Below are 15,570 nucleotides of genomic sequence, written 5' to 3'. Positions count from 1 at the left end.
AAGAACTTAAAACCGTAGGTAACAGTCTGGTTTATAGTAAAATTATTCAAATGAAATGCACACATTATGAATTACAATGTTTTAGTTAAATACATTTTGACATGGCAGTCAAATATATCAGGTCAATAAAATTTAATGGAGTAACATCTCTTCCGGCCAAAGACTGCCAGCACCTGCCAAATGTGAGCATTTTCTTCCTTTAGTTTTTAAAATTCCAGCTGTTTGTTAAGAACAGGAGATTTCAAGCTGGATTACATCCAGCTTGGTCTCTATCTTTCTCCTTATCATCAGGGTGACCCTATAATTTATCATCAAAATGGGGAGGCTTATGAAGATAAATGAAGGGCACTACAAGTATTTAAATTACTGTATCTTTGTAATATCTATTAACTGATGTTTTTTATATTAGTGGAAGACTATAGTTCTAGTGTATAAAATATAATCCTTCCTAAAGAAATATACAAAGTATATAATAGCAAATCAAAATAATTTAGAGCCATCTTTAAAGCTGCAATTTTTGTACTAAATTTGTAATTGTTGATGCTGTTGGTGGACCCTCCTGTATAGACTATAATGGTCTTACTGAGAAAATAATCTCTATATAGTTGAGATGGCTAAAGTATTTGATAATTTCAGAACTTAATTTCTTTGTATTGAAATATTAATAGCTAACTAGTTCAACCCATATATTTTTACAGATATTGCCTTTTTCTTCAATGAGTAACTTCTATAAAAAATTTTTTTTACAGGACAAAACTCAGTCAAATTAGTCACTTTTATTTAGGAATCTTTTCAAATTCTCCACCTGATTTACTTGCTGGAAAATATGCCTTCTGAATTCCATTGACTTTCAATATAAATTATCCAGTTAAAAACAAACAGTCCATCAATATAATCTTCACATAAGATGTTCCAAAATAGATTTATTACATAAATAAAAAATAAATATTGTGCAACATTTGAGACCTCAGTATTTCTCTCTTTCTGTTATAGGGATTAATCTCAATGTGTTACTGTTTATAAGCATCATATCTATAACTCCCATTTGCTAAAAAGTTTCAGAATCTAAAATTTTAGTGCTGCATTTGTAAAATAATTTGACTAAATATTTCTAACTGATTTTGAATAAATTCAGCAAAAATTTGGAGAACCTATTTACTGAAAGTTTAATACCATTGCAGAATATATGAACTGATTTATACAGTAACTCTTCAAATGTTCAAATTTTTAAAAAAAAATTTAGCTGATGAAAACAGTAAATAGAACAACACGTTATGCCTTGAGGAAATACAATTTTTGGCTCGACATCAGCTTTGTCACACACAGAATTATAGTTCAGTCACTTGGTGTTCGTATAAAAATGAACAATTTAACAACTACAGACTTTTTAAGAGCAGTTTTAGGTTCATGACAAAATTGAACAAAAATCAATTTCTTGCATACGTCTCTGACTCCACACATAAGTACATCCTCCGTGTCAACACCCCACACCAGAGAGATGCACTTATTACAATCCATGGACCTGCACTAGGGTTCACTCTTGATGGTGTGTATTCTCTGAGTTTTGACAAGTATGTAATGACTTGTATTCTGCTATCGTATTGTATAGAATAGGAAATGGCACTATAGTATTGTATAGAATAGGAAACCCACTCCAGTATTCTTGCCTGGAAAATACCAAGGACAGAGGAGTCTGGCATGTTATAGTCCATGGGGTTGCAAAGAATCGGACATGACTGACTGAGTGTGCACACACACAGAATAGTTTCATTGCCCTAAATATCCTCGTTGTTCTGCCTATTCACTCCTTCCTTGCCCCAGGGCCCTGGTTACCACTGAGCTTTTCACTACCTCCATAGTTTTACCCTTTCTAGAATGTCATGGAGTTGGAATTATATAGCATGTAACCTTTTCAGAGTGATTGACTTCTTCCACTTAGTAACAAGCATTTAAGTTTCTTCCATATCTTTTCATGATTTGATAGCTTTCATGACTTGGGTCTACGGGAGTCTTGAACCCAAATCTATCAGACTATTACTGCCATGCTTCTGCTTCTCCTTATGGGTATCAATAAACCACCAAAAGCTGAACACTGGGCATTTTTCTGGCATTGCCCACTCTTGACTAGCCCCAGAGGTACCACTCAAGAAGTTCAGGCTCCAGCTTTTCTGAATCTCTCAAGATTACACCTGTGCCTTAGCCCAACCCATAGACATTCACATGGCTATATTGCACTTGATGCTTTACACCCCCTACCTCTTACAGTGCTGTAGGCAAGTGGCAGAACTTTTCAGTGTTTATACATGCTTAGATATCTTTCTAAACTTTATCTTTGGTTCCTTTGATCAGTCTTTCTGTCTCTATAACAGTTGTTGCTGTTTAGTTGCCAAGTTGTATCTGACCCTTTGCTACCCAATGGACTGCAGCCCACCAGACTCCTCTGTCTAGAGGATTTCCCAGGCAAGAACACTGGAGTGGGTTGCCATTTCCTTCTCCAGGGGATCTTCCTGACCCAGGGATTGACCTGGCATCTCCTGCATTGGCAGACAGATTCTTTACCACTGAACCACCAGGGAAACCCTTCTGTAACAGTAATTAACCCTTTTCTATTTTTTAAAATTTTTAATTGGAGAATAATTGCTTTACAGTGTTGTGTTGATTTCTGCCTTACAACAATGCAAGTCAGCCATAGTGCATATATAAATATATTTACATATATCCCCTCCCTCTTGAGCCTTTCTCCCCATCACTTCCCTGTCCCACCCCCTCTAGGTCATCACCAAGCACCTAGCTGAGCTCTTCTTCTTTTTACTTATGATAGTGTATATATGTCAGTGAATATATATATATATTCAAGTTCCTGGTATATGCTACATACTATTTTAGGTACTGGAAAAACATGCTGGTGATTAAAACAGAATAATCTCTGCTTCTACAAAGTTTAAATTCTAGGAAGTTAGATAGGAAACAAACCAAATAAAAAGTTGATGACTGTCTACCATGTCAGAGCTTCCCTGATGGCTCAGTTGGTAGAGTCCACCTGCAATGTGGGAGACCTTGGTTCTATCCCAGGGTTGGGAAGATACCCTGGAGAAGGGAAAGGCTACCCTCTCCAGGATTCTAGCCTGAAGAATTCCATGGAGTCCATGGGGTCACAAAGAGTCAGACATGACTGTCAGGTAGAAAGAAGTTCAATGGAAAAAATAAGCAGGAAAGACTTACTGAAGAAAAGTATTTTATAAGATGGTCAGAGAAGCCTACTCTACTCACATTCTATGTCGGCAAAGAACTGAGGCATAGCTGTGTGTCAGTGACTTAGACTTGAAACTGAAAAGTTCTATAACTTATTTTCCCTTATCTCTATATTTTCCCCCTATTTTGACAAAATGGTCTACTAAAATATCACCTCTGACTTCCTGAAGAAACATTGAGGAAGAATGAGAGTTTTTTCTTTACCTTCTCAAGAATGCAAATATACCTTTTAAAAATGTATTATATTGTGTTTAGAACACTTTGCATGAGATCTCCCTTTTTAACAGATTTTTAAAATGTACATTATTGTTGACTGTAAGTACAATGCTGTACAGCAGTTGTCTAGAGCTTATTCATCTTGTTTGACTAAAACTTTATGCTTGTTGATTTTTCTCATTTCTCAGTTCCTCAGCCCCTGGCGATCACCATTCCATTCTTTGATTCTATGAATATGATAATTTAAGATACTGCATATATGTGAAATCATGCCCTATTTGCCTTTCTCTGACTGGCTTATTTCACTTGACACAATATCTTCAAGCTTCATCCATGGGTTGCAACAATGAAAAATAAGACTATCATATGATCCAGTAATCTAACTTCTGGACATTTATTATAAAAGTTAAAATCAGGATCTTGAAAAAATACTAGTATTGTTGTGTTCATTGCAGCACTGTTCACAGTAGTCAAGATGTGGAGACAACTTACATATCCATTGACAGATGAATGGATAAAGAAAATGTAGTATATACATAACAATGGGGTACTATTCAACCTTTAAAAAGAAGAAAGTTCTATAATATGGGGGAAAGTCTTAGTTTCTAGAGGTGGTAGTTTCTTAAAGGTTGGTTGCAATGTGAAATTGGAAACCACTGCAATGAATTCATTTTGTTGAAGTGTAGCTGATTTATAACATTGTATTAGTTTCAAGTGTACAGTAAAATTCAGCAAAATAATCTGAAAAAATACATATATATTTTTCAAAGTGGTATGAATCATTTTGCTATACACTTGTAATGAACTCTTCAGACTCTTGTAAATTAAAATCTGTTTGTCCATCTTGAATATTAAATGGATCTCTTATCTATGCATGATTTATTTATTTATTTTTTATTGAAGGATAATTGCTTTACAAAATTTCGTTGTTTTCTGTCAAACCTCAACATGAATCAGCCATAGGTATACATATGTCGCCTCCCTTTTTAACCTTCTTCCCATCTCCATCCCCACTCCACGCCTCTAGGTTGATATAGAGCCTCTGTTTGAGTTTCCTGAGGCATACAGCAAATTCCCATTTGCTATCTATTTTACAGATGTATGGAAAGAGTAACATTACCATATGCATGATTTTTAAAATTATGCCTTGCTCATTTGGAAAACAGTGGCTTAATGAGTTATTCAGATATTCCAAACATTAACACATAACATTATACAATATTGAAAAGTCACATTTGTTAATATCACCATTGAGCTCATCAAAAAAAATGTTTTAGGGGATGGAAAAACAATTTTACCAAAAGTCTAATGTTGAATAAAAAGCTCAAAATCTACCATTGACAACAAATAGTGTCTGTTTCCTTCAACGTGAGAGGTTCACTCACTTCTTTTATTTTCAAGAAAATGTTTGGTCATGTACCTAATTGTAATAACCACAGCTTTTAATAATTAAATTTATTTATTTTTAATTGAAGGATAATTGCTTTACAATATTGTGTTGGTTTCTGCCAAACATCAACATGAATCGGCCGTAGGTATACCTATGTCCCCTCCCTGTTGAGCCTTCTTCCCACCTCCCTCCCCACCCATCCCTCTAAGTTAATAACCACAGTTTGCCAGTCATTTATTTTTTCAAGTAAAAATAGGATTTCAAGCAAAACCAGCCAACTTACTTGCAAATCAGTCACACCAGTGCTTTTCCTTAAAACAACCATTATGTTTAGAGTGTGCAGCTGAAGTGTTTTATCCATACTTTCCATTTTGATACACAGAATAGTAAAAGGACATTGACATAGAGGTAAAAATTTAATGAGATGGTGATTGTTACTGTTTTTATCTAGGATTTAGGGCATCCTTAAATAAAAGTGGTAATGTTTATAATGCAAGATGTGGCCACAAAGAATACAGTAACCACTAGCACAATTTGGTGCCACTGTTTTTAACTATGCTAAACACTAGGAGTTTTGCTTATTTATTTATTTTTTTTATCATCTGGGCAAATGTCAAGACAATGAAGAAGACAGATAATGTCTTACGATTATGAAAGCGGTTTGGATCTTGTACATCCCATGAAAAGATTCTACTAAAGTAATGTTTCTAAAGCACGGTTTTTGTCACGTCACTCCCCTGCTCAAAAGATTCCAATTGGTTACCATTACCCACAGGGAATTTTTTTAAAAAAATCAAACTTTCAACCTTGAGATTAAATTTTATATGATCTTACATTAATTCATCTTTTCATTCCATATGCTTCTTCATGCAAACTGGCTCTATTGATATTCCTATTATAAACCTTGGAAGTTTGTGGTTTCTTTCAACCAATCATACTCTTTCCTTTGCATGAGTGTCTCACTTTCTCTCATGTTCTTTGTATACAGGTCTTGCTTTTCTTCAAGGTCCAACTCAAATGAGGTTTACGTGGATATCATAGATCCCTCTTCTGAATGCACATAGCACATTGTACCTCACCCATGACACTTACTTTGTACCTGGTAATAATGCTCGGCATCCCCACTAGGATGCTTTTACATATTGTCAGTGCCCAATAAATACTTGTTGAAGAAACAAGTGTTTGGTTTCACTGAGTCATTTGTTTACATGCTTCCCTGCAAATCCCCTATGAGATTGTTGGCTGAATGTAGAGTTAATGTCTTTGTTCCCTCAATAAAGTATTCCTTCTTGTGAAACTCACTATGATACAAGGCAATTCAACTCACAGCCTTGAACTCATTAGCCAGTCTGTTCACCTTGGCAATTCCCAGAATTGTATAAAGTTCTAACAGCCAAAAACATAAGGATGCTAAAACACTGAGAACTGTGTGGAAAAGTATTGATCTTTTAAAAGTTACGTTTGAAGGCTTATTGAGGCAAAATTACCAGTTATTTTCCTTGAACACCCAGTAAATTACTCAATAAAAGTATTACCTCCCCAAACTTGCCATCTCACTATTTTTCTTCTGATTTCAAACTTAAATAGTTTAAGGGAATAGCATACTCTGATTAGGATATGTGGAGAGTGTGTGTGTGCTCAGTCCTGTCTGACTCTGTGACCCCATGGACTGTAGCCCATCAGGCTTCTCTGTCCATGGAATTTCCCAGGCAAGAATACTAGAGCAGGTTGCCATTTCCTTCTCCAGGGCATCTTCCTGACCCAAGGATCGAAATCAAGTCTCTTGTGTCTCCTTTATTGACAGGTGGATTCTTTACCACTGTGCCACCTGGAAAGCCCCATGGTTAGGATATACGCATTAAGTTACCTAGTGAGGATGATTGTTATAAGAGCAAGTTATGTATGTTGCCTATAAACTGCATCAGAGACTAACTAAAGCTTCTCTTTGAGGGAATTTCAGAGAGCTACCTTCTTTTCACAGAAGATTCTAGGAAAAATTTAGAATGTAAAAAACAAAACCAGGTTTCAGTTCATTTCTCCGTTTATCTGAGTTGGGAAATGTCTCACATATTTTGTCCTTAGGGATTGCATGTGTGAAAGAATAAAGTACCTGTTTACCTAGAAATAGATAAGAATCAGGGCATATTTTGCTAATTCTTGATCCTTGAGAAATATGCATCTATTTTCTCTCTAGGTGAAATGATATTTACAATGGCTATATCAAAAGACTTACAAATAAAATTGAAAGCCTTCTATTATTATCCACCAAATCATTCATTGCAGGATTCAATGAAATATATCCTAGTGTAAGCGAGTCTTTGCTGTGCTAAGTCCGATCATCTGGAAGACAGTCCTACAGGTTCTCATATGTGTTCGGGAACCAGAATTCATGTATGTCCCCTTCAATCTGGAGGACTTGACAACCTCTACCAAATCACACTTGCTCCATAATAAGCTATCACATGGCAGCAGCTGCTGCTGAAAGTTTGATAGTAGGATCCCAGACAGTCTACGCAGACTCTCTCACCACAGACGCCCTTGGTACCACCTTCCCCATGTCCAGTGGAGTGGATGCTGTGAGGGGTGTACACAGGTCAAGTGAGTGGGGTAGGTGTCAGGCTCCAGTTGCCACCATCACCAGCTATTTCTACTATTATCACACACACAGCCTCCTGTCTACAACATTAACTAGCAGAGAATTTGGGAGTTTCTCGTGTTTGTTGTTTTCATTCACCTAGAGCTTTTGCTTCCTTTTTCTGACCCCTTGACTTAGTTCGAGAAGGGAATGGTAAACCACTTCAGTATTTTTGCCTTGAAAACCCCATGAAGAGTATGAAAATGCAAAAAGATAGGACACTGAAAGATGAACTTCCAGGTCAGTAGGTGCCCAATATGCTACTGGAGAAGAGTGGAGAAATAACTCCAGAAAGAATGAAGAGACAGAGCCAAAGCAAAAACAACACCCAGCTGTTGATGTGACTGGTGATGGAAGTAAAGTCTGATGCTGTAAAGAACAATATTGCATAGGAACTTGGAATGTTAGGTCTGTGAATCAAGGTAAATTGGAAGTAGTCAAATAGGAGATGGCAAGAATGAACATCGACATTTTAGGAATCAGTGAACTAAAATGGACTGGAATGGACGAATTTAACTCAGATGAGCATAATATCTACGACTGCAGCAAGATCCCTTAGAAGAAATGGAATAGCCCTCATAGTCAAGTCGAGTCAAGTCATAGTTCATCTGCCTTTTCTAAATCCAGCTTGAACATCTGGAGGTTCACGGTCCACATAATTTGAAGCCTGGCTTGGAGAATTTTTTGGGCTCCAAAATCACTGCAGATGGTGGCTGCAGTCATGAAATTAAAAGACACTCCTTGGAAGAAAAGCTATGACCAACCTAGACAGCATATTAAAAAGCAGAGACATTACTTTGCCAACAAAGGTCCATCTGTGCAAAGCTGTGTTTTTTCCAGTAGTCATGTATGGATTTGACAGTTGGACTATAAAGAAAGCTGAGCACTGAAGAACTGATGCTTTTGAACTGTGGTGTTGGAGAAGACTCATGAGAGTCCCTTGTACTTCAAGGAGATCAAACCAGTCAATCCTAAAGGAAATCAGTCATGAATATTCTTTGGAAGGACTGATGCTGAAGCTGAAGCTGAAGCTCCAATACTTTGGCCAGATGATGGGAAGAACTTACTCATTGAAAAAGATCCTGGTGCTGGGAAAGATTGAAGGCAGGAGACTAAGGGGATGACAGAGGATGAGATGGTTGGATGGCATCACCGACCAATGGACATGAGTTTGAGCATGCTCTGGGAGTTGGTGATGTACAGGAAAGCCTGGCATGCTCCAGTTCATGGTGTTGCGAAGAGTTGGACACAACTAAGTGACTGAACTGAACTTACTGACTTAGCTCAGAGGCCTACCTCCAGGGCCATCATGAATGCTGGCAATCGTCTTCCTCAACAGGTTACATTTCACATTGACTCCTTCTCTGCAACAGCCTTCACGTGTACATTTCAACAGCTTCTCACTCACAGGGAAGAAAAAGATACCACTACTATAGACAGAGGGCTTCCCTGGTGGCTCAGTTGCTAAAGAATCTGCCTGCACTGCAGGAGACCTGGGTTCGATCCCTTTGATCCCTGGGTCAGGAAGATCCCTTGGAGAAGGAAATGGCAACCCACTCTAGTACTCTTGCCTGGAAAATTCCATGGACAGAGAAGCCTGGTGGGCTACAGTCCATGGGATCGCAAAGAGCTGGACACAACTGAGTGACTTCACTTTCATTTTCTTTTATTTCTACAGACAGAGGACATTTTAATTTACTAAAATGTGCCAGCTTACTACAAAATACATTATTTAATTCTGTTCTTAATTGACTCATTGCATGTACAAGAGTATAATCTCTCCACAAACTTGTGTATTTTTTTGTACACTGGATAGCAAACATTTCTATCTAAAATATCATTTGTCTACTTTGGGACTTGGGACAGAGAAGCAGATGTGATAAGCGAAAGCAGTTAATGATTAAACCAAGAAAGCACTGTACATTCCCTCCCTGGATGTTATAGTTCATATCATTTCCTAACCAGTGACAATTTCAGCTTTTGTTTGAAACGGCCCTGAATACTTTGAGAAACGGCGAGGGAGACCTAGTGTATTGGAACCAAAATGAATCATTGAGTGAATGCAGTATCTGCCTATCCTAAGGAAAGGATGTATATGTTATACTTATTAGCTTACTACATTTTCTTATGTTATTTGATACACATTTCATATGAATAGACTTCATAGCCTGAAATTGTGCAATGCATAGTTCAGTCAATAGAGTTAAGATGACATTATTTGGTCTTCTCATGCTATGAGAAATCTACAAGTGATTTGTTACAATTTCTCATCTTTGAATGCCCTGTTACATTCTAAATATTTTTTACTATGTTTTGTCTAGTTGGGTACACAATGAATGATCTCATATTTGAATGGCAAGATGAGGCACCTGTACAAGTGGCAGAAGGACTCACTTTACCCCAGTTTCTGTTGAAAGAAGAGAAAGATTTACGATACTGCACTAAACATTACAACACAGGTAGGGGTTCAGTGTTCTTTATTACACTTATGACTTGTAGTTATATGCTATCCAGATGCTTCTTATAGTGCTAGGCTAATTATTTCAGCAGTTTATAGCTGAATGTTATTTATAGTCATCGAGCAGAAAATGGACATCTTCGAAATTTGCAGAACTTTTGACTCATTGCATGTTGCTATATAATTAGTCTGTATGGAACAAAAGAAATGCTTGGAATTCCATTATATTTAAATAATTTCTCTTTTTGAAACACCTATAGTTAAATAATAATGCTCTTTTCAAAAAAGTTCCTTTAATTTCTATGTGAGCAGTAAAATGTACTTTTTAACTTTCCCTGGGTCATAAACATTGTGTTTGCTAACAAAAGAAAAGAGATATATATATTTTTTAAGGCTTCTCTTGCTTAATTTTTTATTTTGGCCACAATGTCATGCATTTCAAGATATTTACTAAGCACTTACCACTCACACTGATGCAGTAGCCTGTTACCTTTGAGGATAAGTATCAGATGCAGTTATCAACATCAAGGACTGCAAAACTTGTACATTCATGCTATCTGTCCACTTTTCTCTGTTGGCATGGGATATTCCTGTAATATCTATTCTAACTCCTAACCTACTCTTACAAGTTCCGTTAAACTGCCCACATTTGACATATTTCTCCCATGTGGTGAGTGAATGCCCTTCCACTAACATCCTTAGAGTAACTATGATTCCTTTCGGGCTCAGCACTTCCAGAAATGTGACCTGACTTTCATTGTACAGCCAGTCCTCCATATCCACGGGCTCGTATCCAAAGATACAACCAACTGGGAAGGAAAATATTTGGGAAAAAAATTCCAGAAAGTTCCACAAAGCAACGTTCTTCCTGTACCATTTATTTTTTATTTTACTTTAGTTTCTTTTTTAAAAACATAATTTTACTTATTTATTTTTGGCTGTGCTGTGTGGGTTTAGTTGCTCCACAGCATGTGGGATCTTCCAGGATTGGGGAATGAACCCCTGTCTTCTTCACTGGCAGGTGGATTTTCATCCACTGAGCCACCAGTGAAGCCCTGTATTAAAGAGATCATTCTTTCCCTATTGAATAGTCTTAATCCTTTTTAAAAAATCAATTGACCATAAATGATCATTTCTTGACTTTCAATTTTATTCCATTGATCTGTACATCTTTACTTATAACAGTACCACAGTTCAGTTCAGTTCAGTCACTCAGTCGTGTCCGAGTCTTTGCGACCCCATGAATTGCAGCATGCCAGGCCTCCCTGTCCATCACCAACTTCCGGAGTTCATTCCAACTCACATCCATCAAGTCGGTGATGCCATCAGCCATCTCATCCTCTGTCGTTCCCTTCTCCTCCTGCCCCCAATCCCTCCCAGCATCAGAGTCTTTTCCAATGAGTCAAGTCTTTGCATGAGGTGGCCAAAGTACTGGAGTTCCAGCTTTAGCATCATTCCTTCCAAAGAACACCCAAGATCGATCTCCTTTAGGATGGACTGGTTGGATCTCCTTGCAGTCCAAGGGACTCTCAAGAGTCTTCTCCAACACCACAGTTCAAAAACATTAATTCTTCAGTGCTCAGCTTTCTTCATAGTCCAACTCTCACATCCATACGTAACCACTGGAAAAACCATAGCGTTGACTAGACGGACCTTTGTTGGCAAAGTAATGTCTCTGCTTTTCAATATGCTATCTAGGTTGGTCATAACTTTCCTTCCAAGGAGTAAACGTCTTTTAATTTCATGGCTGCAATCCCCATCTGCAGTGATTCTGGAGCCCCCCAAAATAAAGTCTGACCCTGTTTCCCCTGTTTCCCCATCTATTTCCCATGAAGTGATGGGACCAGATGCCATGATCTTCGTTTTCCGAATGTTGAGCTTTAAGCCCACTTTTTCATTCTCCTCTTTCACTTTCATCAAGAGGCTTTTTAGTGCCTTTTCACTTCAGCCATAAGGGTGGTGTCATCTGCATATCTGAGGTTATTGATATTTCTCCTGGCAATCTCTATTCCAGCTTGTGCTTCATCCAGCCCAGCGTTTCTCATGATGTACTCTGCATAGAAGTTAAATATACAGGGTGACAATATACAGCCTTGATGTACTCCTTTTCCTATTTGGAATCAGTCTGTTGTTCCATGTTCAGTTCTAACTGTTGTTCCTGACCTGCATATAGGTTTCTCAAGAGGCAGGTCAGGTGGTCTGGTATTCCCATCTCTTGAAGAATTTTCCACAGTTTATTGTGATCCACACAGTCAAAGGCTTTGGCATGATCAATAAAGCAGAAATAGATGTTTTTCTGGAACTCTCTTGCTTTTTCCATGATCCAGCAGATGTTGGCAATTTGATTTCTGGTTCCTCTGCCTTTTCTAAAACCAGCTTGAACATCAGGAAGTTCACAGTTCACATATTGTTGAAGCCTGGCTTTGAGAATTTTGAGCATTACTTTACTAGCATGTGAGATGAGTGCTATTGTGCGGTAGTTTGAGCATTCTTTGGCATTGCCTTTCTTTGGGATTGGAATGAAAACTGACCTTTTCCAGTCTTGTGGCTATTGCTGAGTTTTCCAAATTTGTTGGCATATTGAGTGCAGCACTTTCATAGCATCATCTTTCAGGATTTGAAATAGCTCAACTGGAATTCCATCACCTCTACTAGCTTTGTTCATAGTGATGATTCCTAAGGCCCACTTGACTTCACATTCCAGGATGTCTGGCTCTAGGTGAGTGATCACACCATCTTGATTATCTAGGTCGTGAAGATCTTTTTTGTATAGTTCTTCTGTGTATTCTTGCCACCTCTTCTTAATATCTTCTGCTTCTGTTAGGTCCATACCATTTCTGTCCTTTATCGAGCCCATCTTTGCATGATAAGTTCCCTTGGTATCTCTAGTTTTCTTGAAGAGATCTCTAGTCTTTCCCATTCTGTTTTTTTTCCTCTATTTCTTTGCATTCATCTCTGAGGAAGGCTTTCTTATCTCTCCTTGCTATTCTTTGGAACTCTGCATTCAGATGCTTGTATCTTTCCTTTTCTCCTTTGCTTTTCGCTTCTCTTCTTTTCACAGCTATTTGTAAGGCCTCCCCAGGCAGCCATTTTGCTTTTTTGCATTTCTTTTCCATGGGGATGGTCTTGATCCCTGTCTTCTGTACAGTGTCATGAACCTCCATCCGTAGTTCATCAGGCACTCAATTTATCAGATCTAGTCCCTTAAATCTATTTCTCACTTCCACTGTATAATAATAAGGGACTTGATTTAAGTCATACCTGAATAGTCTAGTTGTTTCCCCTACTTTCTTCAATTTAGGTCTGAATTTGGCAATAAGGAGTTCATGATCTGAGCCACAGTCAGCTCCCGGTCTTGTTTTCGCTGTCTGTATAGAGCTTCTCCATTTTTGGCTGCAAAGAATATAATCAATCTGATTTCCCATCTGGTGATGTCCATGTGTAGAGTCTTCTCTTGTGTTGTTGGAAGAGGGTGTTTGTTATGACCAGTGCGTTCTCTTGGCAAAACTCTATTAGCCTTTGCCCTGCTTCATTCTGTATTCCAAGGCCAAATTTGCCTCTTACCCTAGGTGTTTCTTGACTTCCTACTTTTGCATTCCCATCCCCTATAATGAAAAGGACATCTTTTTGGGGTGTTAGTTCTCAAAGGTCTTGTAGGTCTTCATAGAACCATTCAACTTCAGCTTCCTCAGTGTTACCGGTTGGGGCATAGACTTGGATTACTCTGATATTGAATGATTTGCCTTGGAAATGAACAGAGATCATTCTGTCATTTTTGAGATTCCATCCAAGTACTGCATTTCAGACTCTTTTGTTGACCATGATGGCTACTCCATTTCTTCTAAGGGATTCCTGCCCACAGTAGTAGATATAATGGTCATCTGAGTTAAATTCACCCATTCCAGTCCCTTTTAGTTCGCTGATTCCTAGAATGTCGACATTCACTCTTGCCATCTCCTGTTTGAGCACTTCCAATTTGCCTTGATTCATGGACCTAACATTCCAGGTTCCTATGCAATATTGCTATTTACAGCATCGGACCTTGCTTCTATCACCAGTCACATCCACAGCTGGGTATTGTTTTTGCTTTGGCTCCATCCCTTCATTCTTTCTGGAGTTACTTCTCCACTGATCTCCAGTAGCATATTGGGCACCTACCGACCTGGGGAGTTCCTCTTTCAGTATCCTATCATTTTGCCTTCTCATACTGTTCATGTGGTTCTCAAGGCAAGAATACTGAAGTGGTTTGCCATTCCCTTCTCCACAGTACCACAGTTTGTGATTATTGTAAATTTGCAGCATGTCTTGAAATTACAAAGTGTGACTTTACCAAATTTGCTCTTTTTTCCCCTCAAGGCTATTTTTGGCTATTGTAGGTCCCTTGCATTTTCCCCTGGAGAAGGAAATGGCAACCCACTCCAGTATTCTTGCCTGGAGAATCCCATGGACAGAGGAGCCTGGTGGGGTACAGTCCACGGGGTCGCAAAGAGTCAGACACGACTGAGCGACTTCACTTGCATTTTCATACTAATTTTAAGATCAGCCTGACAATTTCTACATAAAAACTAGGTAGGATTTTGATAGAAATTGCAATAAACTTATAAATCAAGATGGGAAATATTTAAATTTTAACCATATGAGTCTTCTGATTAATGGCTACACAATGACCTTTTTTTATAATCTTCTTTAATTTTATTCAACTGTTTTGTTATTTTTTTAATTTTATTTTATTTTTAAACTTTACATAATTGTATTAGTTTTGCCAAATATCAAAATGAATCCATCACAGGTATACATGTGCTCCCCATCCTGAACCCTCCTCCCTCCCCATCCCATCCCTCTGGGTCGTCCCAGTGCACTAGCCCCAAGCATCCAGTATCGTGCATTGAACGTGGACTGGCATCTCGTTTCATACATGATATTTTACATGTTTCAATGCCATTCTCCCAAATCTTCCCACCCTCTCCCTCTCCCACAGAGTCCATAAGACTGTTCCATACATCAGCAATACAGTATACTAACGCATATATATGGAATTTAGAAAGATGATAACAATAACCCTGTGTACGAGACAGCAAAAGTGAGGCTGATGTATGTTTTGTTATTTTTTATTGTATAAGTTTTACACTTTTTGTTAACTTTATTTCTAAATATTTTATTTTATTTGGTTCTATCTAAATGGAATTGTTTTCTTAATTTAATTTTTGGATTATTCATTGCTAGTATACAGAAACACAATTGCTTTTTCTATACTGGTAGTGTATCTTGTAACCTTGATGAGCTTTTCAGCTCAAATAGATTTTTAATGAGTTTTTTAGGATTTTCTAAATACAAAGTTAATGGCTTCTGCTTACAGAGATAGTTTTGCTACTTACTTTTCAATCTAAATGCCTTTTTTTTTTTTTTTGCCTAATTATCCTGGCTAGAATCTCAAGGTACAGTGTTTAAAAAAAGGTACAAAAACAGACATAAGTCACGGGAAATAATAGACTTTTTAGTACCTAGACAACTATGAAGTGCTAATAAAATATGAAGTAATAATTTTATATATTATTCCTGAAATAGAACACTTTTCTATTACATTGCTTCTAGATGCCAACATACACATAAAAAAAAATA

The 15,570-nt window shown here is 37.7% G+C and overlaps 1 protein-coding gene across 1 annotated transcript in view; it reads left to right on the top strand.

Annotated features, from left to right (window-relative positions):
• GLRA3 (glycine receptor alpha 3) overlaps nucleotides 1-15,570 on the top strand; it is a 142,189-nt gene that overhangs the window by 87,023 nt on the left and 39,596 nt on the right. The window contains exon 4 of the mRNA XM_070794385.1: nucleotides 9,815-9,952. Coding sequence (XP_070650486.1) covers nucleotides 9,815-9,952 — 138 coding nt within the window. The remainder of the gene's footprint in view (nucleotides 1-9,814; nucleotides 9,953-15,570) is intronic.

This window comes from Bos indicus, chromosome 8 (genome assembly GCF_029378745.1).
Source record: "Bos indicus isolate NIAB-ARS_2022 breed Sahiwal x Tharparkar chromosome 8, NIAB-ARS_B.indTharparkar_mat_pri_1.0, whole genome shotgun sequence".
NCBI lineage: Eukaryota > Metazoa > Chordata > Mammalia > Artiodactyla > Bovidae > Bos > Bos indicus.
This window is presented reverse-complemented; position numbering and strand designations above follow the sequence as displayed.